The 24,478-nt window shown below is 43.6% G+C and overlaps 1 protein-coding gene across 7 annotated transcripts in view; it reads left to right on the top strand.

Moving 5' to 3' along the window:
- The window catches only part of FOXN3 (forkhead box N3), a 193,329-nt gene that overhangs the window by 157,577 nt on the left and 11,274 nt on the right, over positions 1 to 24,478 (top strand). For 5 of the 7 annotated variants that reach the window (XM_079948862.1, XM_079948860.1, XM_079948861.1 and 2 more), the window contains exons 5-6: positions 8,846 to 8,911; positions 18,239 to 18,347. In XM_079948862.1, coding sequence (XP_079804988.1) covers positions 8,846 to 8,911; positions 18,239 to 18,347 — 175 coding nt within the window. The remainder of the gene's footprint in view (positions 1 to 8,845; positions 8,912 to 18,238; positions 18,348 to 24,478) is intronic. The other 2 variants (XM_079948864.1, XM_079948865.1) reach the window with 2 other exon arrangements.

Genomic DNA, 24,478 nt, shown 5'->3' on the forward strand with positions numbered 1-24,478 from the left:
ATAGGATTATCTTCTATAGGTATATTACCCTTTCTTATTGTACTTAATGCTAGTAGGAGCTACTTTTTAAAAAAAGAATATTCCAAAATGAGCCTTATGTTAATGAATTCTTTGGCGCTTAGTTGCTTTGAAGCTAAACCTTTAGGAAGAAGTAATTTTTTAAAAAGCAGCAGACAAGTTTCCGTTGCCTTGGCTGATTTGATGCTCATAATTACGTATGGGAAAAAGACTTTACACATTGCCCATATACACCTAAAGCACATCAAGCCTTTTTGAAACTGTGGGAAATGATAGAGAAAATGAGTTTTCAATATGCATTTGTTGAAGTTGCCATATATTCAAATACTGGGCAAGCGGTTCTGCGTAAATCACAGTGCAGGGGATTCTTACATCTGACTGAAATAATATAATAACCATAACACTTCCATAAAATAACTTTACCTGCTTTCTCATGTTACAATCACTGCTGGCATCAGTCTCGACAGACAATGGCTTGCTCCTCCAGGGGTGAAGCCAAACCACTGGAGAATCACATCACCTGCTCTGGCTGCAGAAAACGGTCACTTGTAACTTGGAAGTGACCTGAGCAATATGTATAGAGGTCCTAGGCTGCCCAGATGACAAGGCCTCCCTCTCAGCCTGCGGATGTGGTCCAAAGGAAAACAGAGCAAAGCATTTGGCACCAGCTTGGCTGCAGGAGTTGCCAGAAGGAGGTATCACCTCCATAATGCAGAGGAGACTGAAAAGAGAGAGTGTCTTCACCTAGGACCACCTAGTGAATTTATTGCAGAGGTGAGATTTGAACTGATTTTTAGCCTAGTTCCCCAGCCATTATATATATTTTTATTCTTGACTTTAAAATACATGTTCCTCTTTCTGTCTGGTCACTGTTGGGAGACTTTTACTACTAGAGCAGCTTTGGACAACAACTATCAGATGCAATCAGGGGCTGATGAGAATTGTTGTCCAAAGTGACTAGAAGGCCGCAGTTTGGCAAAGGCTGCTCTAGATACTCTGAGGAATATTTTCTCCACCTTCCCTACCCACTAAGGAGGATAATTTGGTGCTTTCTCTGTTGTTGCACCACAGCTGTGGGACGCCCATATTCAGGAGATTCATTTGACACAGTCCTTGGTTACTCGCTGAAAGATTCTCCCATATTGGAAGACATTTGGAGTGGTATGGTGTTTTCGGATTATGCTATGTTTTATCACGATTTTAACTGTCCTGTGGTTTTATATGTCTGCTATTTCCGGCTCACTCTGTGTATCAGGCAGATATAACAATCATTCCTCTGTGTAGTTCTCCTTTGCAGGCCCTGTCAAAAAGAATGGGCAGTGTGCAGCAAAACTGCACTCTGTCCAAGTGCACGGGAAAGTTCCTCAAGGTTTCTGTCCCATCCTCAACTTTTTTCATGTTTTCAACTCAATACCCAAGCAGCCCAGATTCTTTGCCTCCTCCACCCCCCACTCTGCAGGTTCCTCCACTGCTTGGCCATGGAAAACACCCAGTTGCAGCCACAGATTATGGCGCCACCTCCCTTTCAGGGGGACTCTTGGGCCATGCATCACTATTGGCAGACAAAAGATCAGTGTTGTAGTGCAAGGACTTGAATGAGCTCCATCTCAAGTTGTAGCTACCTTGAATTGGGGACACAATAAAGCAAGTGGGATTTTTTTGGATTTCTGAGCACCTGCACTTCAAGTAACCATCCAATCTCTGAGCGTGGTTAAGGCAGTTTCCCCAGCTACCAACTGATATGATGCATGATATGAAGGTTTCACATTTTCTACAGGCAGGGCTTAGCTTGGCAATCAACGTAGTTTCTGTATGGATTTGGGATCTTAAGTAGAGTTAAGGCAGCAAACCAATGTTAGCTGTCATAGCCATGGTTAAGCGTGACACCAGACCAAGATCTTCAGAATGTCTCAGCTTCTGTATGTGAAAAGTAAGATCCTAGATGACCCTTCGGGTCCCTTCCACCTCTGCAATTCTGCAGTTCTGTGTTCTACTCCAGTCTCCTCTAGCATGTTACACTATGAGCAGATCTCATTCCACATGCAGATGGGTTTTGTGGGTCTTGGAACAGTGAAGCGTTACTAGCCTGCTGACCCACATACTAAGTGGTGCACTGTTTGGTCATGGTTGGTGTAAGAGGCTTGATATAACCATATTATATGCTAAATGGACAGGAATAGCAGAGATTATATTCATTTTATTATACACTTTGTTCGGTGTACATCTGCCACATTTTTAGACAATCTGCCTCTTTATGAAGGTTTTATCCCTCAATTGCTGCTGCATCTACTATTGGCCCGCTAAAGCACCGATGATCTGCTCTTCTGTGATCATGTTCTGATTAAACATTTTCACTCAGTTGGCATTCCAGATAATTGAGGGGTCAGTTGATGTGGATTTAGACTGGGGCAAAAGCAGAGAGGTTGAAGGAAGAAAGCTAATCTCTTCCATTAGCAGTAGCTTTTGTGACTTCATATTTTTAATTCAGTAATAAAATGCCACCATTGCATACTAAATATAATTCAGCAGCAATTCTTGTACACAATGAAGAAAAAAAACTGGGAGAAAGATTTCTGTTATCAGTGTTACATATTGTTCAGCGACGAACTTTATGAAAGCTGTTCTGAGAACACCAACAATGGCTCACTTGAACCTGGGAATTGCTGTCCTAGAAAAGATTAATGGTCTACAAGCTTGGTATCTCCCAGCACAGTGTCGTGTACTGGAACATTATGAGAAGCATATAAAAGCTGCCATAATTTCTGGCCAGTTGGTATCATGGTGTAGGCCACAGAAAAACATTTCATCTCCTCTTGGCAATTGAAAGCGATTGTGCTTATATATTGCTGCTAGAGAGCCTTTGTATATTTATCTGTTGCTTTTTTTAAACTAAAGGTTTGCATTTGGAATAACACTCATATCAATTAGCAATGCTGCATTTAATGTAATTGCATTTTTAATTAAGTCTGTAATATTCTGTCTTTGATTTAGGTCACTTTGTGAAAGGCAAGGTGTGTCAAAACTCAAGATCATCTCAGTTTATACACACACAAACACTGAAATGTGTTGCACAACTAAATTCATTTATATGGCTTACATTTATCAAACATCCTCATTTCTGCTCCATGTGCTCCTTGAGTGCTTTTGCCTGTCTAGAGCAGGGGTCAGCAACCTTTTGCAGCCATGTGCCAGTCCACTGTCCCTCAGACCATGTGGTGGGCCGGACTCTATTTTGAAAAAAAAAAAAGAACGAATTCCTATGCCCCACAAATAGCTTTTAAATAAAAGCACACATTCTACTCATGTAAAAACACCAGGCAGGCCCCACAAATAACCCAGATAAGTTTTTTAAATAAAAGGGCACATTCTACTCATGAAAAACACACTGATTCCTGGACCATCCGCAGGCCGGATTGAGAAGGCGATTGGGCCGCATCCGGACCCTGGGCCTTAGGTTGCCTACCCCTGGTCTAGAGAATGGTCTAGGGGGCGTTTGGAGGAATGCATGTAAAATGGATTGCTTAGAAGGAGGAAAGAGATGTAAGCCTCTGGTTTTTGCATGGCAGGAATGTAGCCTGCTGTGTGAAAGTGAAAGTCACGTATGTTGCTCCACCCACTTTGCCCCTGGCTCCACCTACCACTGCCACATGGTCCCTAGAAGGGAATGCAGCTGACAGGCTGAAAGTGGTTCCTCACCCCTGATTTAGGGACTCTGGAGTTGTGGTACTTGAATAGCAGACCCATCCAATGTGCCATAACAAACCATTGCAACCGATGGGGAGTTAAGGTTTGGTTTCTAAGAAATGAAAGCACAGATTGCTGTTGCGGAATATGCGAGCCTTTGCAGTGTGTGTGTGTGTGTGTGTGTGTCTAAAGTATGGTAGTTCTTTGGTAATTATCTGTGACTGTGGTGAATATGGCCCACATCACCCATATAAAGACATCCTCTTTTTCATATGAACTTCTCATCCAATAGCCTGAGTTTTCTCCTAACACAGTCAGCATTCATAATTCGCATTGATGTCATAGTCATGGGAGAAATGGAGGCATTTCTTTATTTCTTTCCTTTTTCAGGACAGTAGTAGATGGCATGATGGAGCAGCGGCTCTCACCTGACCTCCTGACAGCAGAGTTGATGCTGCTTACCTTCAGGGAGAGTGGCAAGGCAGCAGGAAGGGCAGTGTGGTGCAGATGCACCAGCAGAGTTAAATTTGGAGCTCCTGCCACTATGATTTCTCCGCACTGCCCTCCCTGTTGCTTTGCCCCTCTCCTTCTCAGTAAACAGAAGTGATTCTGCTTTTGGGAGGTCAAGTAAGAACTGCCGTCCCATCCCACCCCACTGTTTCAAGATGTATGCATTAACTTTTGAAAGGAGAAATGTGAAAGAGGGGTTGTTTTTCAAACAAATACGGCATTGGGTTAAATTTAAAATCAATATGAAATGACACATTTGATTGGGATAGGAACCACACGATCCATTCATTTCAGCGTTGGTTTTTTTATTTAGGTAGAACTCCAGCATATCAGAATACGCTTGCATAACTTGAGAGGTGACATTTTATATTCTAAGATGTGTTTGGTTTTAATCTCCACCCACCGCATAAATCTCCATGTCGTTGCCGTTGGGCCCACACCAATAGCAAAATGCGCCTGGGGATTTTCGAACGCTGCCTGTATATGCACACAGTCTAATGCCTTTTTTTTTACCTGTTTTTTGCTTTATCATCCTGTACTCCAAAGTAAACTGTGTTCTGCACTGACATGCAGTTGGCATAATTTAGCACATTTGTTTTCCTTGTAGTTAGTAAAAAATGGAAGAGAACTTTTGTCGCTGCCAAAGTTTGCCTAATACTGTATTTGCGGTTGGCATCCGTTCCTAGCTACTGATGAGCTTATGAAATGGATTGTTTTCTTCAGACCAATAAAGCACTCTACCCCATATCACTGCTGGGTGGTTATGGAGCTGTCTGTTCTGCAGAAGCATGCTCGTAAGGCAGGGCTGTTTACAGGTCACGACCAGATGTGCAGCAATACATGCCATTGCATGCATTACCTCATATGGGTCCCTATGCCTGTGACTGAGTTGGGTGCAATAGACTGTTCATCTATGTGCACAGCAGCTTATGAATGATCCTGCAGCTACCCTGACCACTATACATACGGTCAAGTTTTCTTCTCTACACAGTCCTGGACACATTTTTTTTGTGGCCTCCTCTGTTGTTGCTAGAGAGAACAGCTGAAGAAAATCGGCACAGAAGTCTGCATGTTGAAAAACCTTTTCATCTGGGCATGAAGTGATAGAAGATTGCCTTTCCTTCCAGAACAGGAAGCAGTGCCAGTCAGAGCAGAGGGGAAACCGCGTGGTTGCAAGTCGTCCCGCAGCCAACCCTGTGTTGGTTTTCTTCCTCTTTGGTTTTTCCATCTCTGTTGGGGGGTGGGGTTCCCACACCCACTTTGTATGTGGCTTTTAAAAAACAACAACGCAAAAGATTTTTGGTAGTTCCTCAAACTTTGATGCTTCCCCACGCACGATGTTACTTCCCCCTTGTTTCTGAGTAACCGTATTTTGGCTCTGTTGATGTTAGCACAGTACCGGGCCGGGGGGGGGTGTCACTGAGTTTGCTATTAGAGGGAGTGAAGCCTTCATCTGTAAAGGAGGATGGCATAGACATCAGATAAATAAGTCCATAAAAGGTGAAAGAAATTGTGTGTGAGAGGATGGGCGGGTGTGGGAGAGAGAGAGAGAGAGAGAGAGAGAGAGAGAGAAGAGTGGCCATTACAACCTCTTAGGTTGTGTGCAGTCTGTATTTATTAACAGATTGCAGGGCTTTCTACTCCATTACGTTATTACCCTTGAAATTGAACTGCATTTATAACAAATATGAAATATGTATTTTTAACACTAAAATGTAATTTTCCAACATAATACCCAAAATAAAATGCCAAGAAGCTATTAGCAGCAAATTGAATTTTTGCGGTATGTAATTCAGCATAAATAGTGACAAGTGTTTCACCTCCCTCTTCTCCCCTGCACCCCCCCCCCACCACCTTAAAAATGATCCCATTAGTCATTCAGTTTAGAAGCACAGAGGCAGCAGTCGGCAAGGGTGTGCATTTTTATGTCTGCTTCAATTGCACACTTCATTTATTTGAACATGGCATAGGCGGCTTTCCCTGTCACGCAGCATCACTAGGCGATTAGCAAGTTTCGCCCTAGGGCAGCTGGGACGCTTTGCTGGGGCAGATGTTCTTTTCAGCTTATTCACTGGCCGTTCTTGGTTGTTTACCGTTGTCATGGCTACCCCTATTTCCACAGCAGCCGCGTGGCCTCCTCTTGGAGGCAAGTGAATATAGTTATAAAAGGATCATATTTTGCTCTGTGTCCCTTACTTGCCATCTGTCAACCAACTGTGCATGATGGATTCAGAAACCGATTAGGGATAACGGCAGACAAGTGATGATCCTTCTATTAAAAGTAACAGTGGTCGTGATGCAAATGGCTTTGTGGTGCCTTTGTGAGGTTTGTGCCCCCCCTCCAATACATGGTTCTCAAGCTCCCTATATAGGCACAGAATTTTAATTCTTACTTGCTGGGGCACGGGGGTGGGGCATGTATGATGTCCTATTGTTGTGTTTGTGTACACCCTACGTACTAAGACTTAGACTGTCCAGTCTGCTCTTTTAGCTCACACACTTGCTACAGCTTTATGATCTGATACATATCGGTAGGGATTTCCCCTCAGGAATAGCACTTACACACAGTGTTCGAAACTCCCATTGTTCTAGGCGCATTTTGTGACAGGGAATTTCATTAGCGCAAGCAGTTTCTGAGCTCTGGGCACACAGTACTGCACCTAAGATTTCAGATTAAAACCGCAGATGGAAGGAAAGGAGGACCTTTTTCTGCCTCCTCACTTCCAACTACTCTGAAGACTGGAGAAGAGACCCTCTTAAGAATATTAGGGGGACAGGCAGGAGGAGGATTGGACCATGTGAAAAATGAACACAATAACTTAGCTCCAGTTCATTCATTTTCAGCTTTGTATTCTTGTTATAAAAAAACCACGCACCTAGATATTCCGTTGTTGCACCCCATAACCTGGGTTTAAGGTGCCATTTAGCTCCTAGCTTTCATATCTCAGTTTCTAACACTGCTTTCACACTGAGTAATTGCCATAGAGCTCAATGAAACTCTTGTAACTAGTATTCCAGGCAAAAGGGAGGGTTGAGTGGAGGTGTGGAAAGCACACAGAGACTTCTCAGTTCCTGAATGGACTGCATGACTCAGAGCTGTGAAATAAGGAAATGGGGGTCAGATGAACCCTATAATAATACCTCTGCATGCAAACACTGTGACTTTGGGGGACTAGAATGTACCAGGAGTTTCACAGAAATCTCCCATCACAACTCTGAAAGGAATTCATACACACACAGAAAGAATCTTGTGGTACATATTTAATCTTTTGAAGGTGCCACAATACTCCTCCTGTGTTTGCATGTAATGCAAAAAAGATGTTTGGACCACATGTGCCATCACCCCGATTGTTGGCCATGTTATCTGGAAAGGATATGATTTGGACTCCAGTGATGACACAAGGCTGTTGGAGGGTCCTTAATAAGCTAATATATGCATGAATTATGTGAACCCTCAGATCGGCCCTTTCCTGCCGCTTTGCTCCTCTCTTCACAAACCAGGATTCAGCACTTGGCCATAGCCTCCTGTTTCATGACACACTTGAGACTATGATTAGCTACTTCAAAACAAGCCGGGATATCAAGCCATGGTTTAGTTGACTTAATATCCTGGCTTGCTTGGAATCCGCTAACTGTAGTTTCTGGGTGCACATGTAATGGGAAACAATGGTTTAGTGCTGAATCCTGGTTTTTTCCTGCCACTTAAATGCAGAGAGGAGCAAAGCAGCAGGAAAGGAGCTGTGTTGAGAGTACCGTATTTTTTGCACCTGACTGTAAGACACACCTACATAGTGGCTGGATTCCTCTGGAGTAAATAGGGGGACGTGTGTTCGGGTGCTGCTCCGCTCCGCTTTGGACATATCTTAGAGGCTGCCAAAAGTGCCCTGCAGGGGGCTCTGGCCACATCTCCGAGCGGCTGATCTCCCCTGCAAAGGCAGCCGAGACACCAACTGGCGGCTGGCTGGGAAGTGCATGCGTGCAGGAAGTCTACCTGATTGACAGAGGCGATGCTGCTGCTGCCGCCTTCACCGCCACTTCTACTGCACAGCCCAGCCTGGCCTGACTCCGGGGAGGAGGTGGTGGCGCAGTAGTGCTCCGACGGGAGGGCTCTTCCCCAGCGCCCCTGAACCCCAGCAGCCTCCTCTCTGCAGCCTTCCCTCCTTCGTGCCGCACGATCCGCTCTTCACCCCTGCACTCGGGCGATTCGTCTCCAGGAACCACACATTTCATCCATAAGACGCACAGACATTTCCCCTTACTTTTTAGGAGGAAAAAAGTGTGTCTTATGGAGCGAAAAATACGGTACATCCCCTTTGTGCATACCCTAGTTCAATAAACCAAGGTTTTTGGTTTAGTGTTATCTGAGAACGCAATAGCGGCATGGCTATCCCAGCAGGAAAATGCAGAATGGTGGCCAATTCTGTAGCATTGGGACCACATATAATAATAAATAATACACAAACTTTTTATAAATGCGAGGATCTTTCTTTTCCCAGTTATATTTATATTGGCAAATTTAATCTTACTTTTTGGTAACACTCGTCACTGTGGAGATTCCGTTCATTCTTTAAATTAGTGGGAGTGGAAATTGGTCCACTTGTAAATTAATGTATTTATTGGTTGATTTTTCCAGATCCTGACATTGATGCTGCCACTGCCATGATGCTTTTGAATACTCCCCCTGAGATACAAGCAGGTTGTGAGTAGATATTTCTATAGCCTATAGCACCATAGATATGTAAGCCTAACCTTCTCTTTCACAAAGCACACAGACTAGTAGGCTTAAAAATAATCATTAAAAAAAATGTTTCTGATTGAGAAACAAGATTTCCCAGTTAGACCCTTGGAAATTCTCTACTTAGTATAATTTTGTGGGGTGTTTCCTGTGCGTAAAATTCTATATCTAATGAGCGACAACAATTGTTTACCTCCGATTCCCATGACTAGTGGCATGTATTAGATGTATACAATTGTCAGTCGTAATGAAGCAGTAGTAGCCTGATAAGTACTTTCCATCTACAGCACAGGTAAGACGGTCACACCTAAGGCCACCACTAGAAAATTATGTTCTGCTTTCTGTTTCCACTTTTTGGGGTGCCTTTGAGAAACTTGAAGAAAGGAAGAATTAAAATTATATTCACTCTTTAATCTGAATGTTAAACTTGCATGGCTGAATCAGATCCGTTTATAAAAAAGATCAGAAAGGTGGCTTTGTCAAAGGAGCACTTGAACAGGATTTCCCCACCAGCGTTTTCCTAGTCCAGGTATTCACTCTTCTTTTGAAAAACCTATTTCTGCACTAGAGAGCTCTTATCCAGATTATAAAACTTACTACATCAAGACTTTAATAATAGATACCAGTTCAGACAATATATTTTGTTTTACATGCAAACAGTCCCAAAGCCTAATAGCTCCAGGTACATGTGGACAAATGAAATGGGAACCAGATCGTTACAAAACAGAGCCAGTGGAAATTCCTGTGATGGTGGTGGCTAGAATAAATGTCTCTTGTGGGATTCTCTGCCTGCCATGTGCCTGGTTACCAGGTTCACACATTGCATTGGTTCACATGAACATGTGCTCAGGGAGTGCCAGGATTGTTGCTTGTAGGAGAAAATGGACTGTGTAAAACAGCATATAAATATTCCTCCTCTAAACAGAATAAACTGAGGACAGTTCCTTGTTATCACGTGGAATAAGTCCTTGATGAGTCTTGGGTAACAATCCTGTTGTTGCTGTTGTTTTTACTGGAACTGCTTTTCCAATATCTACAGTGGTACCTCGGGTTAAGAACTTAATTCGTTCTGGAGGTCCATTCTTAACCTGAAACTGTTCTTAACCTGAAGTACCACTTTAGCTAATGGGGCCTCCCACTGCCGTGCGATTTCTGTTCTCATCCTGAAGTAAAGTTCTTAACCCAAGGTACTATTTCTGGGTTAGTGGAGTCTGTAACCTGAAGATAACCCGAGATACCACTGTAAAGGTGGCCTGTAAAATTAATATGTACTATGTCAGTAATTCCTAAATCTGTCCCCTAACCAGAGACGGCATCACTATATGGCATCTGCTGAGGGGCCATTGCTGCTGATGGTGCAGCAGTCATTGCTCCAGTCATTGCTGGGCAGCCACCATTGCTTGTAGTTGTTCGCAGTGGCCCCAGAGCTCTGTGACATTGCGGCAATTGCAATAATGGCCACCCACATCAGAGGAGTGCCACCACTGCTGTCTCTGCTCCTCTTTAGTAAGCCACCCACCCACCTGTTCTGCAGAGATAAATAGAATAAACAGGAGGACAGGGGGTCATCAGCTACCATGCTAGCATCAGCTAGCAGGGGGCAGGGATGTTGGCACATTAGGGAAGCCTCCTGAGGGGGCTTCTTCAAGCCTGACCCTGAACCTTTTTGTTTCTATTTTATTTGCTAGAAAGAGTTAATAATAGCTTGGAATCAATTGTTCTGTTTCTGAAGCTTACTACTACATATGGAGCTTCATTTACCAGTTGACTAAGCCTGGGGGGAAAATGGCTGGGATCCAATGGTGCACTAGTGGAAGAGGGGGAGGGGAGCCCTTGATTTCTGCTGATTTCGCTCTCTCCCCACCACTGTTCCAGCTACAGTCCTGTGAACCAAATCCAGGCCATTTCTCAGGGTTCCTGGCCCTCGGGATCAGCATTTGGGGAAAGTGAGAGGTTCTAGTGTGGACAGAGAGACTAGACCCCTCCCTCCAAATTCCACAAGCCGAACGCCCCTTGCAGTAGTTGGGACAATTTTACCTAGTTTGTCCTGCTTTTAGATTCTAAGCAAATTTCCAAAGCGGCAAACAGTAAGTATCCGTAAAGCCAAACTAAGTTTAGGATATATCGTGGAGTGAAATCAAGCACAGCAACATCATCAGACAACATCATCATCAACAACAACAACAATAAAAGTAATAAGCGTCAGATAAAAATGTAAATAAAACAGTCTTCGCAAAAGTTTTCCAGAGTTAGCAAAGTGTTTAGTTTGACCTTTTGAAGCTCGGGAAAAGAAAACAGTCTTAATCAGATACCTAATGCAGCACGGAGAAGACAGCTGGGGCTCTCTGGGGAGCACATTCCGTATACAGACTGTGCCACCTTTCTCTGGGCGCTAAATTCCTCGCAGGGCAGCAAGAGAAGGGCTTCTGGGGCAGATCTTAATGCCTGGGCAGGTTCATACGGGGATGAACAGTCTTGGGTCCCAACCATTTCACTTTGAATGGTCCTTGGAAACAGGAAGCCAGAGAAGCTGTTTCAAGACTGTGCAAACATAGGAGCACAACAAGTGTATTGTTAAAGGGGAAAGGATATGTTGCTGTTTTCCCCTCCTGGCACTGTTCCTTCCTCCCCGCTAAACTTTTATATTTTTCTTCTATCAGTGTTTCCAGGGTGGGTGTGTGCGTGTGCTTCCAACCATGTATGATAGTTTCCAGGTAAAAAAGTGTGCAAGAACTGAGTGAGTTGACCTGATATTTTATTTGATTTTATTACTATACAGATTACACCACAGCACATTTGACCATCATCTTTTGCACACAGTGGATATAAAGTGCTAAGATAAAAAGATGGCTGTCTTTCCATCCTCATAGCTATAATTGTAATGGGATTTCTAAGCTCAGTTGGAGATACAGAATGGTAGTTAACTCTCCAAAGCAAGCCTATGCCTTTTCTCATTTAAACTATCTGACGTGGTTCAGAATTTGCACCGTTTTGTCACCGAAGAGTCACTTCTGGAAACTCCAAACAACACGCAAAATGTGGCAGGCTTTCTTAATTGTGCAAAACAAACCATAGTTGCAAATCACTGTGTGGTTCCTAAGGCTTTGTAGAGGGGATAGTTACAATGAACAAGTCTTGTTGTTCAATGTTATCTTTAGTACTGTACCATCAATGCATGTGGTGCTTTGCAGAGTGGTATAAGGATCCTGCTTCCCCTCCTGTCTCCTTACCTGGCTGGCTGGCTTTAGGATGGTGTTGGAGATGCCCTGTTTGGTTCCTCCCCTTCCACTTGCCAGTGCTTGATTGAGCATACAGTGTCAGGCTGAACACATCACGACTGCACTTGCTTGCTTCAGAGATTGCTGCTGATTATTTGGTGGTTTGGATGACAGAATAAGATTAGAGAGAAGCCGTGAACTCAAAAAAAACCCTGGCCTGTGAAGTGAAGTCAGGGTTTTGGAGAAATACGTGCAGAAAGAGGAGTAGCATTATACTGGTCAGCAAGTTATTTTCTGCAGGGCTATTTTGAAATGGAAATGTTGTCATAGCCTGTACCCCCACCCCACAAGCTCTGTGTAGGGTCATCTTATTGTCACGACTGGCACCCCTTCCTCATCTGCTTCTTGGTGGGAAACTAGGTATGATGGGGGGAAAGGTGACATTCTTCTTGACATCTGGATTTGACCTAACTGCTCACTCGTAGAGTTGTGGTTCCAACGCAGAGGGGAACAGCAGAAGAGAATGGATGGTCATAGAGGACTTTGACTGCTAAGGATGGAAGCAGCATGACATGGTTATGTAATCAGCAAGAGAGAGATTTGGTAGTACTAGACCAGCCTTCCCCAATGCAGTGCCATCCAGGTGTTATAGACTACATCACCAGCATGGTCATTTGTTGGGGATGATGGGAGCTGTAGTCCAACAACATCTGGAGGGCACCAAGTTTGCTAGGTGAGAGCTTCTATGGAACTCTATGCTAACATGGTTAATGGGTATCATTAAGCATAGGGAGGGAGCACCCCTGGAGGTATTCATTTAATTCTCATGGTATCTTTAAGGGATTAGCTTGGTACCACCTCTGTGGGTTTCATACCCTTGATTTCTGTTACTAGAGCAATTTATTCATGTTAAAAGACATTTTTTATCTTACTGATCCCAGGACACTAGGGTCTTCTGCGCTGACTATTTCATCTTTCTCTGAGAGAAAGGAGTCATTTTTCAGAAAATGGCTGGGACTTGGTCCGGGCCTTTATAGAGGCAGGCTGACAATGGTTAAGTGGTTGGAGATGCAGGGGTCACAAACAGGGCTATGCAGGGAAGTAAGGACCGATAAACAGGTGTGGAAGACCACAGACATCTTTTAATGGACCCCTCCTACATCAGTGCCCCTGTCTTGGTGGACTTCCCTACTGAGGCAAGCAGAGCTACTCTTGTTTCATGCAGAATATCGACATGAACATTTGCACTAGAATAACAGCCCCCAGACCTCTTTTTATCTTCAGAGTTGTTTATACATTCCAGGTGTAAAACAGTGGGTGAAATGGCTGAACTTTCCCTGGCAAGTTCAGTGTTCTTACCCATCTCTTTTGGTTCATTGTGATAGCCACATGAAACTGCCATCATAGATGAGGGAAGTCAGTGGTTCCATTGGGCTGGGCTGGACTGGAGGGATAATGACCAAAGTACATGACTGGAGTCCTCTAGATAGATTATTGTCACTAGATAATAATTCTTTAGATCTCTAGATTCTGTAGATAAAATATATCTAGTTAATTATATTTTAGAATTACCCACTTTAGAATTACTATAATCCTATTGGCTCAGTTGAATGCCATTATTTATATTTTAAAAAATGTTTAAGTTAAAGGGAACCACCTAATCTCTAACATGCATACACAACCTTACTACGCATGTGCAGTGGGGCTTATCTTCCAAGCAACTTCCATATATAGTACATGGCAAACCACTTTTTGAGAGCAGGAAAACTTAAAAGAGTGAATGGAGGACCCCACTGTTCAGAGGTGTAAAAATACCTGCTAGAGATGTTTGAGGAGTTTGCTTTCTGTGAATTCCGATGGGAAATTGTTTGATATGCACCTCCCAGACAAATGTGTGGGACGGGAAATGAGAAATTTATCCTTCAGTTTTTCACTTCCCTGAATTTTGCAATAGTGCAATTTCCAGCTTTGAAAACGCACCCAAGCAAAACATGTGTTTTAGAACATGCATTTAGAATTGTGTATGTTGAGAGAGAGTAATATTTGAAGATCATTTTCATGCAGAGTAATGTGGAAATGGGGATGGAACTGTACGAATGTACACATGTGGAATTGACGTGTACTGACAAATTGATGAATCCATCCTTAGCTGGTGTACACTTATCTCTTCCTGTCTCTGGATGATGGTTCTAATAATCAGCGACACTGCTAACTGCATAGGCATAGGTTGTCCATGCCACTTGTTCTTTATCCACTGTGTGGAGCTGCTAGCTCGTGCATTGAGATCTGCCAAGTCTTAAATGGCATGGAAAGCGCTACTAAAAGGCAAAAACATTTTTAACACAAATTTTCATTTTGATTTGCAACGTACCCTGCACAAATTGCTGAGAGCTTCAAAGAATCTCAGGCATTTAAATAAAAAAAAATCCTGACCTGGCAGCCCATAGTGTACCACAAAGAAGAGTAGAACGGAAAAAGGAAGACATAAACAAATATAAAATGTAGACATATGATACAGATTTGCAGACATGTTGCTGACACAGAGGTTCTTAAGTGGCTGCTGACAATGTTGCTAATAAAAAATAAAAAATGATTCTCCAAGGGTTAGGTTTGAGGAGGGATTTATGAGGTGAGTGTTCAAAAGAAAGCTGAAGCAAAAGACCAGCTAGAGTTTGGAGCGGAAGCAGTAATAGTGAGCATGAGGGCCAGCCTGTTATGGCCGATGTCCCCAAATGGGGCAACAGGGACCATTAGGAACTTGAAGGGCATTTCCCAGGTTGAGACAACACAGGCTGGGGCAGGCAGCTGAATCATTTGATAGTTTCTTTCATTCATTTTCCTAAATTGGTATCCCACATTATCCTTGCCATGCTTAAGGTAGATTGTAAAAAATCCTTTCCTGGGCTGCAGCAGATGTACAGCTCCTTATGGCTTTACCCCAGTTAGCTATATTGTGCTACAGTTAAACGTGGCTAAGCAACCAGGAGCAGGCAACAGGCTCTCCTGCAGCACAAATTCCAATTAGTAAAAGGTAAAAAAGGTAAAGGACCCCTGGACTGTTAAGTCCAGTCAAAGGCGACTGTGGGGTTGAGGCGCTCATCTCGCTTTCAGGCCGAGGGAGCCGGCGTTTTCCAAGTCATGTGGCCAGCATGACTAAGCCGATTCTGGCACAATGGAACATCGTTGACGGAAACCAGGGCACACGGAAACGCCTATTTATCTACTTGCACTTTGACGTGCTTTCGAACTACTAGGTTGGCAGGAGCTGGGACAGAGCAACGGGAGCTCGCTCCGTTGTGGGGATTTGAACCGCTGACCTTCTGATCGGCAAACCCAAGAGGCGCAGAGGTTTAGACCACAACGCCACCCTTGTTAAGTTAGTAGCGGTATGTGCAGGTAGGGCAGAGCTGCCCTCCTGACTCCATCAGTGCTGCTTATCAGGTTGTGGTCGCCTGACACTTCCATCACATGGCCCTTATCTCGCCCCATCCCAGTTTAGGTTTGCAGCAAAAGTGCTGGTGTCAGGAGGGTGGCTCTGCTCCACCCCGCTACATCCCCTACTACAGATATGAGAAGTACCACAAAAAAGTTGCAGTTTCAATCTCCAGCACCTGCAATTAAAATAATATTCGGTAGCAGGACTAAGGGAAGACTCCTGTGCCTACAACCTCTGTGCAGGAGGCCGGGAATTGCTGCTAGTCGGAGCATATTTGTAGTGGGCTTGGTAGACCAAAGGTCTGGCTTCTGTGTCCCAGGTTCCAGCTGCGCTGATGTTGACTTGCTTAATGCAAGATCCGAAATAATGGCTTAAAGTTGATTTCAGATTCTGGGCTAAGTGGGAAATCTATTTAGCTTTAACCGTTGTTATAGTCGGTGCTGATGTGGTTAGACTTGTGCTTCTGAATGGAGGAGGTGGTGGGCGAAGGAAGTTTGCAATCCCACAGCCTGATTAGGAACATTACATCTGCGCCTGCATAAAGCAAATGTCATTGGTGCAAAAGTGGCACACAGTTCAGCAGCCGCCTTGGGCATTTGATGTCCATTTCAATTTGAGTGCCATGAAGCCTGAGCATTGGGAGGCAACGTTTTCCCATGGAACAAAGACTTTTCTATTGAACACTCTTGAATAGATTATGTTTCCTCCAAATGATCCCCCTTGTTGTGTGATGGGCACCCTTACACTGTGGAACATCTGTTAGAAATATCAGCAAAAGCCTAATTGTTTTAATGGGCTCGAAGTGACATTTCCTTAGGACAAAAAAGGAAGGGAGAAAAAGATTATTTTGCAGGAAAATGTACAATTTTCTGTCATCTGATGGGTGCAATAAGAGTTAAGGCATGTAAATTAAATCTGTCATTCCTGGCAATCCTTTGCTTACAGTGTATGCTAGCGGCTCGTGCAATTAATGGGTGCCTTATGTATTCTGTTTCCTTCTGGCAATAGAAACTAGAAGGTGGATTCTGATGGTGCAATTAGATGTTACAGGGCATGGATGGGGAACTTTTGGCCCACCAGATTGTGTTGGACTTCAGCTGCCACCAGCCCCAGCCAGCATGGCCAGTAGTAAGGGATGATGGGAGCTGGAGTACAGCAACATCTGGAGAGCTACATCACTAGGAAAGAGGAGGTTGGCAGCAGTCATGTGCCCCCCATAACATCTGGCTAGATCCCATGACTGAAATTTATTAGAAGACGCTATATATTGTTGTTCTACCTGCTTGTATTGTGGTTAAAAATGGGGGGAGGGGGAGATTGGACCATAATCAAGAAACTGGGTTCCACAGAGATGCGTGATTACTTTTTCTTTCATAGAATCTCTTAGCAATTTGCATTTGTTTTTAAAGGTGGGCGTTACTTTAAATAGGATTTCTAATGAATATGTTGGTGGGCTGACTGTTTTGTGGCGAATTTTTCTGCTGTTTTATCCGTTTTGGCTATTTTCCTTGTTGTAACAGTTGTAGAATATGAATTTGGGATGTGTGTGTGTGTGCTTATCTTGTAAGCATCCTTGAGCACCCTTTTGGGAGCCGAAAGACAAGGTAAAAATAAACAAACATTATGCGAAACCTTGCCTTCATTTTAATGTGAGTAGGGAGTTGCTTTGAGCTAAACAGGTGTCTGAAACACAAGCACATAGTTTTACAAGGGAAATGGGGGAGAAGTGGGAGCATATAAATGAATTGCCTCAGTTTTGCTGATTCTTTCTTTCTAAGCACAGTTCACTTCATTTTCACTCAACTAACGTTTAAGGTTGCCTCTTTCAGATCTTTAGTCAAATTGTGTCCGTTTCTTAAGATTGCTCACCTTTGGAAGGAGTTTCCTTTGGTGTTATATATGTGTTTCCTCCTCACAAGTAAACTATGTGAGATCCTGTTATCTTGAGAGGCCATGGATTGAACTTGGGACCTTACAAGGATAGGTCCTCTTCTCTGACACTGGGCAGAAGATGCATCAGGGTCAACTGGTAAATCTCCTGAGTAATTTGGCATACATTGGCAAGAGTTTTTGTTTCCCACTTGTTTAACAAACATTCCCCCCACACCTAAATAAGACTGCTGAAATGAAGAAAGCCAAGTAGGAATGACCTTTATGTGTGAAGGGACTGTGAGCTCAGTTCAGTTCTAGTACAAAAGAAGAAAAAAATCTGGGTTCAGAATATTCTTGGAGAGTAATTCTGTGTATCATTTGTGTGTGGCTCTAGCTGGTCAATCTTCAGGTTCTAGTAAGAAAACAGAGCTGATCTGGCAAGCATTAAGTCTTTCCACTCTTATTCCACCTGCACATGTTGACTTCTCCCAAGAGGTCAGTTGCTGGAGTGAGATTTGATCAGAGGAGCTCTCATGCTTTGTCAGTATGTTGCACTGACTGCTCTATCACAACTTTCTGTGGCTACACTTGACTCATGAAATATCACATGCAACTCTTTCCTAAGTTGTTTTTATATATATATAAATTTATGAAGCAGTGATTCTTCTTTCCCCCTGCTCCAGTGAAGCTTGATATTTTAATAAACATGTCAGTTTCACAACTGAGCTAATTTGTCCTCCTCTTTTTCTTGCAATTTGCCTCCAGTTCCTCCCGGAGTTATCCAAAATGGAGCTCGCATTCTGAGTAGAGGAATCTTCCCAGGAGTCAGGCCACTGCCAATAAACCCAATCGGAAGCATGGCTGCTGCAGTAAGGTAAGTACAGAATCAGTGGTGCAGCGGGAGATGGCAAAGAACCTTGAAAGGAGAACTCATTGAGAGAGCGCTGCTGAACTTGCAACAGGTTTATTTGCAAGATCATTGACAGATTTTCAGTGCAGCTTCTACACCACAATTTACTTCCTTTTGAAGCAAAATCTAGAGGTGTCCTTTCTCTGTGGCTGTGGCCACACTTTGCACACAAGTAATGCAGCTTTTCAGATTCGTACAGAAACATTTACTAGAAAAACAAATTTATCCAGCTTTTTACTCTGTTCTTATTTGTCAAGGGGTGGCTCTAGCATACAATTCTCCCAGAAGCATGTCAGGCAAAATATTAAATGCATATTTTTTATTTTATTACATTTTTACATATTTCACTGAATATTAAGACATGTCTTAGATTTGGGTCTTTCTTTTCTTTCTTTTCTGGTCTATTCTCACTATTTCAGTACCATCAGGGAATGCTTTGTCCTTGGTCCGCCCCCCCCCCCAAAAAAAATTGCAACTGGTCAAGTGCCCATAGTCTACTTGATCACAAGATTATGTACAAATGATTACTTGTGTGCTCACAACATAAGAAAAATGCAGTATTTCAGCTAAGTATTTAGCCAACATGCTTAAGTATACTTTTTTCTGTGTGTGTGTGTTTTGTTCATTACATCTCACAGTTGTAGCCTGTTTAAGCCATTTGTAGACTGTTCCCTTTTCAAACAGTAATTGAATGAATGAATTTCATTGTTTCCCAGTTTCTGTGCAAGCTCACTTGGCTGCTGGCCCTTGAGCCAATTAGTTAGTGATCTTTTGCAATCATTTCACCTTTGAGTGTCCAACCCAAGGTGTTGTGAATTGTTTGGATAATGTGCATTGTTAAAAAATACTAAAACCAAGGGCGAATTCACCACTTGACATACGTAAAGATTAGCCATGGGAGATTATGTCATTATGCTGCTGTTGTCCTTTTGGCTTAAACCACATAAATAGATCTTTTGTTTCAGTCTAATCTGTAAATGGAAATTGACTATTTTTAGTGTGTTGAATCATCATTATTTAGCACTAAAGCTGCCCCAACAGAACATAGTTTTTTTGACAGCAGCTCTTATTTCACTATATCCACACTGCTTTTCTGTTGCTTGTTGCTGTTATTTTTGCTTCCTGTTTTTACTATTCTTGTTTTTAGCAAGCCCATATAAATTATAAAACATCATTATATTGTTCTGAAGAGCAATTCTTGACTAGTATGAATTGGTAGTCCGTGGTCAATTTTTTACAGGTGAAATGTCAGGTTGACAAGAGTGGTCTCTAAAATTTTCTTGTAATTACTCCTTTTAAAATGTGCTCCTGTCTGGTGAAATTAAGCCATAATCACAAAGAAAACATTTGCCAACAGCAAGGGTTTTTCTACGCTCCCATTCATTACATTTGGAACTTACACATGATGCCTTCCCAGAGAAGAGTGCCCATGGATCTTCCTTCCCCAACTTGGAGCCCTCAAGATGTTTTAGATTACAGCTCCCATTGGTCCATGACTATGCTCGCTAGGGCTGATGGGAGTTGTAGTCCAAAGACTATGGAGGGCACCACATTAAGGAAGGCTGCCATAGATTGTATTGGGGAACTTTCATGTATTGGGATCTCCTACTAAATGGGACCATATTTTTGTCATTGCCTCCATTGCTACTTTTTTGAGGTGGAGCAATGATGAAAAAAGTTAATGGGAACGTGATAAAAGCGAATGATTGTAAGGATTTTTCATTGTGAATGGAAGCTAGAAGCTTAATGACCAAGAGCCTGAACCAGGAATCCAGAAGTCCCTGGTTCAGATTTCATTTCTGCCATAAACAAGCTGTTCTCTCTGTTCCACCCTGTGCATTATAATGTATAAAGGCCAAGATGGAGGTGTGAATGGGACCAGTGGCGGAGGAACCCTCTTCAGCACCCGGGGCAGGATGCCAAGGAGCGGGGCGAACTGCCCATGGGCGCACGAGCAGCAGCCTGTACGGTTGCCATGTGAGTGGCAGCCCATACAGACGGCATGTGAGCGGCGCCCATACTGACTGCATGTGCACCCTCGGCCACTCTACAGCTGGGGGGAGGCAGCGGGCCATCTTGTCACACACACACCCCAGAGTGGTACCCGGGGCGCGCCCCCTTCATACGCCCCTGAATGGGGCATCTTTACAACCCTAATTGCCGCTTTTCTTCTTCTTTTCCTTTTTGGTGGCAGGGGGGTGGATTGGAAGAGGCAGTTGCCAGCCCAGATTTTTTTCTAAGCCTAGCTGCTTCACTGGAAGGGATTTTAGCGGGGGCGGGGGGGCGGATGGCAGAAGGAAAATTGGTGCCAAGGTACCAGCTCTGGCCCCACCCACTTTTGGCCTTGGCTCCTCCCATGTCTCCCATGAGGCCTTTGAGGGAATTCCTGAGGGGGGAAAATGTTTACCTCCTCCTGTCTCCCTCCCCACTACAAATGTTTGGCATTCCTGCTCAGTATTTAGACGTGTTCACTTACACTATCTTGCATACAAGGAAAAATGAGAGTGTACACTTCAGCAGTGTCTGGGGAAATAACACTTTTCCGCACCCTCATGCTGAGAAAAACATGCAGATTATGGCACCTGTTTTATTCTGCACTGTTGAACTGCGGTCAGCAATTAGTTTTTCATGAGAACCAGTTGGAGAAGGGTGGGTGGGTAATAAAGCAAAGGCCCAACTGTATTATTTTCACCTCAGTTCTGCTCTTGGTTTGGTAAAAAGAGATCAATTTGGCCCTGGGACTTCATTTCCAGCTTCTGCTTTGAGGCCTGTCATTATTTTATACCCATATCTATTTTGTACAAATTTGATCTTTCTTCATAAATAAACAAAATATATTTATTTGCCATTTTTTACATGCTTCCCCCCTCCCATTCCTTTTTAACTGGCCATTTTGACACTTTGAGTAGCACCAAAGCAAGATTAACCATTGTAGCATAAAGTGTAGTTACCAGGCATATGCAGACCTGACCACATCTTCCCAAATGAGAAGCCAGCAAGTGTTTTTGCAAATAAATACATCTGGACGATTTAAAGGGTTCCCCTTGTTCAGTCCGAAAAACACTCTATACGTCGCAGAGCAGAGGTTGCTTTTGGGAATACAGGATTCTGGAAACATATGCCGTGTTGATACCAATGCTCTCAGGGGTGAACTTCCCTCCGCATTGACAGTGCACACCTTTGCATTAATGCTACATCTGTTCTGATAATAGTCAAAGCCCTGTTTTATTAGCAGATCATTACACAGGCTGTGTTTGCAGTGGAGCTTTGCATATATAATTATGATGTGAAATCCCTCCTGTAAGTTTTCCTGCCAATAATACAACAGACTTAGCTGCATTGATTTGTACTCTTTGACCCACTGGGATGGGACCTGATTATGCCAGGGAATACTGCTTAGTGCTAATTTACTCCCTTAGAACCAGAAGTGCCTGAGAAAACATTTCTCCCGCTTTGAAATGGAAACTCTTCCACGTCGCTGCACAGAAGTGTGGGAAAATATGGAGTAGCGAAAGCTACTAACTTCCCAGATTCGCCAGCGACTAAAAGCTGCAGTCTTCACAAAGATTATTCTCCAGAACAATTACATTTGGCCATACAACAATATACTTTGCTCTTAACCAGAATCAATAGAGAGGGGCCACTGTGCACACACAGAGAGAGGTGTCAGAACTAAGTTTTAGGCAGCTGTCAGAGGATAGCTTCAAACCAAGAACCAGGAGCTGAAACCAAGAATTCAGAACCAAGATCCATCTAGAAATATACCAAGGAAAACCTTGCTGCTCAGGAAAATTCCCAGCCTGTTTATAGCCCTTCTTGTCCAAAGCCCAAGGACAATTCACTGCTATGAAGATACAGTGGTGCCTCGCAAGACGAAAAGAATCCATTCCGCGAGTCTCTTCGTCTAGCGGTTTTTTCGTCTTGCGAAGCAAGCCCATTGACGGCTTAGCGGATTAGCGCTATTAGCGGCTTAGCGGATAAGCGGCTTAGCAGCTTAGAAAAAGGGGGGGAGGAAAAAAAACCCGCAGGAACTCGCAAGACATTTTCGTCTTGCGAAGCAAGCCCATAGGAAATTTGTTTTGCGAAGCACCTCCAAAACGGAAAACTCTTTCGTCTAGCGAGTTTTCCGTCTTGCGAGGCATTCGTCTTGCGGGGCACCACTGTAAGCAATGCTGAAGCTTCGGTTTCTCACCACAAGCGGTAGGCTGCACACACAAATGATGGTTCCTGGTTTACATCTTTGCAGCTCTTGACAAAAAGGCTTTTTCAAGAGTAGGAAGAAGTTGCTACTTATTTAATTTATTATCCACCCTTCACTATCCCAGGACAGGTCACAACCATTTTAAATTCAATATTCGAGCCGATTAAAAACAAATTAGCAGTCACAGGAGTTGGATGGGCCCTGAAAACACATATCCCATATGCCAAAAGCCAGGGTAAAGAGGTCCATCTTGAGCATATGGTGGCGCACCTCTGTGGAGAAGGAATTTTACAACCTAGGGGCTGTCACAAAGAATGCCCAGACAACCACCAGCCCCAGACTTCTGAAGATGGTGAAACTACCAAGAGGGGTCCCTCCACTGATTTTAATACCCAAGAGGCTCTGTAGGGAAAGGAGATAGGCCCCAAATATCTGAAACACGAAGTCCTCTAGGGCTTTGAACACTAAGGTGAGTACCTTCATTTAGACCCCAAAAAGAACTGTAACCAATGCAGCTGTTTTAAAACAGAAGTTATATGAATGCTAAAAGGAACCCCAGAAAAGTTGCCTTGGGGTTCAGGGACTAACAATGAATGGGTGCCAATTGCAAATAAATATCAGGCAAGCCTGATTCTGAAATGTTTAGTTTTGTTTAATAAATACAATTAAATAGTCATGCTATGATAGAACACTCTATAAGCCTAGAGCATCCGAAAACATACCCTAATTTGCATTTGCAACTTGGTATTTTCAGGAAAAGCCACATCACCGTGGGCAACCCCACTGCTCTTCTCTGTGCAACCAAGCCCCTACTGTTCAAAAAAGCAGCAATCTTTATGTGGTCAGATGGTCTTCTTCCATGGGATGCCAGTGGAGAGAAAAATGTTATATCGGAATGGAGACTCCATGTGGACTTCGGGGTCTGATATAACTTTTTCACAAAGATTTTTATGTGGGTGGGTGTGAAATGGGAGGGGGGGGTACATGCGGCAACATGTATTATTTTTAATTTCAGTCAGGTGTCATAAAGAGTACACTTTCCATGCAGACAGCCCCAGACTCAAGCCCCAGCATCTCTAATTCAGAGGATTGGGTACCAGGTAGCAGGAAGGATCTGTGCCTGGGGTCCTGGAACAGCCACTGCCTTTCAGAGCAGACAATATTGTGCTAGATGGGCCTACTATATAAGGCAGCTTCCAAGGTCCCTGCAAGCTGCAATTGCCAGCATCTAGGAAGCTTGGAGAAATACTGGCTACATGCCGTGGGGCAGATTGCTAATGCCGTTAGTGGAGGCACCCCATGTTCTTCTCCTGTCGGGCTAAACAGGTGGCCCTTGCTATCTGTGCTCCTCATCTGCCTAGCCCAGTGGGAGAGAGTTGAGAGGGGAGTGGACCTCCATAGGGTTGGCAGAAGGGAAGCAGCTTCCCAGGGCTCTCTTAGCAACTTAGATCAGGGTGGGTTGCCCATTGACTGTTAATGGTTTGTTCACAAATCTGTAGACTAGTATATGTTTCACCTCAGTTATCCATCTGCAGTTTTGGATATGAGGAGGCAACCTGGTTTGCTTCTATAAACACATACACACACCCCTTACCATCTAAACAAGTTCAGTAAAATTAAAATATGGTAGGCACTGATTGGCTTGCAAAGCTGGATATGTTCTCTCTTACACAGAGTCTGCCATGCTGTGCAACTTCCCACCTATTGTGCTCAATCTCTTCACTCCCTCGACTCCCTCGGAGCAAGAGTGTTCTTGCCAAGTGTCGTGCAAAGCCTCAGTGGCACATCCTCTTGACTGCGTCGCATTAATTCAGCAATTGCCAGAACTAGTAAAGGCAAAAAAATAATAATGATGACCCAAGTCACTTAAGTCTTTCCCCTAAATTGTGCTGAT

The sequence above is a fragment of the Podarcis cretensis genome (genome assembly GCF_951804945.1).
Source record: "Podarcis cretensis genome assembly, chromosome: 1".
Classification (NCBI taxonomy): Eukaryota; Metazoa; Chordata; class Lepidosauria; order Squamata; family Lacertidae; genus Podarcis; species Podarcis cretensis.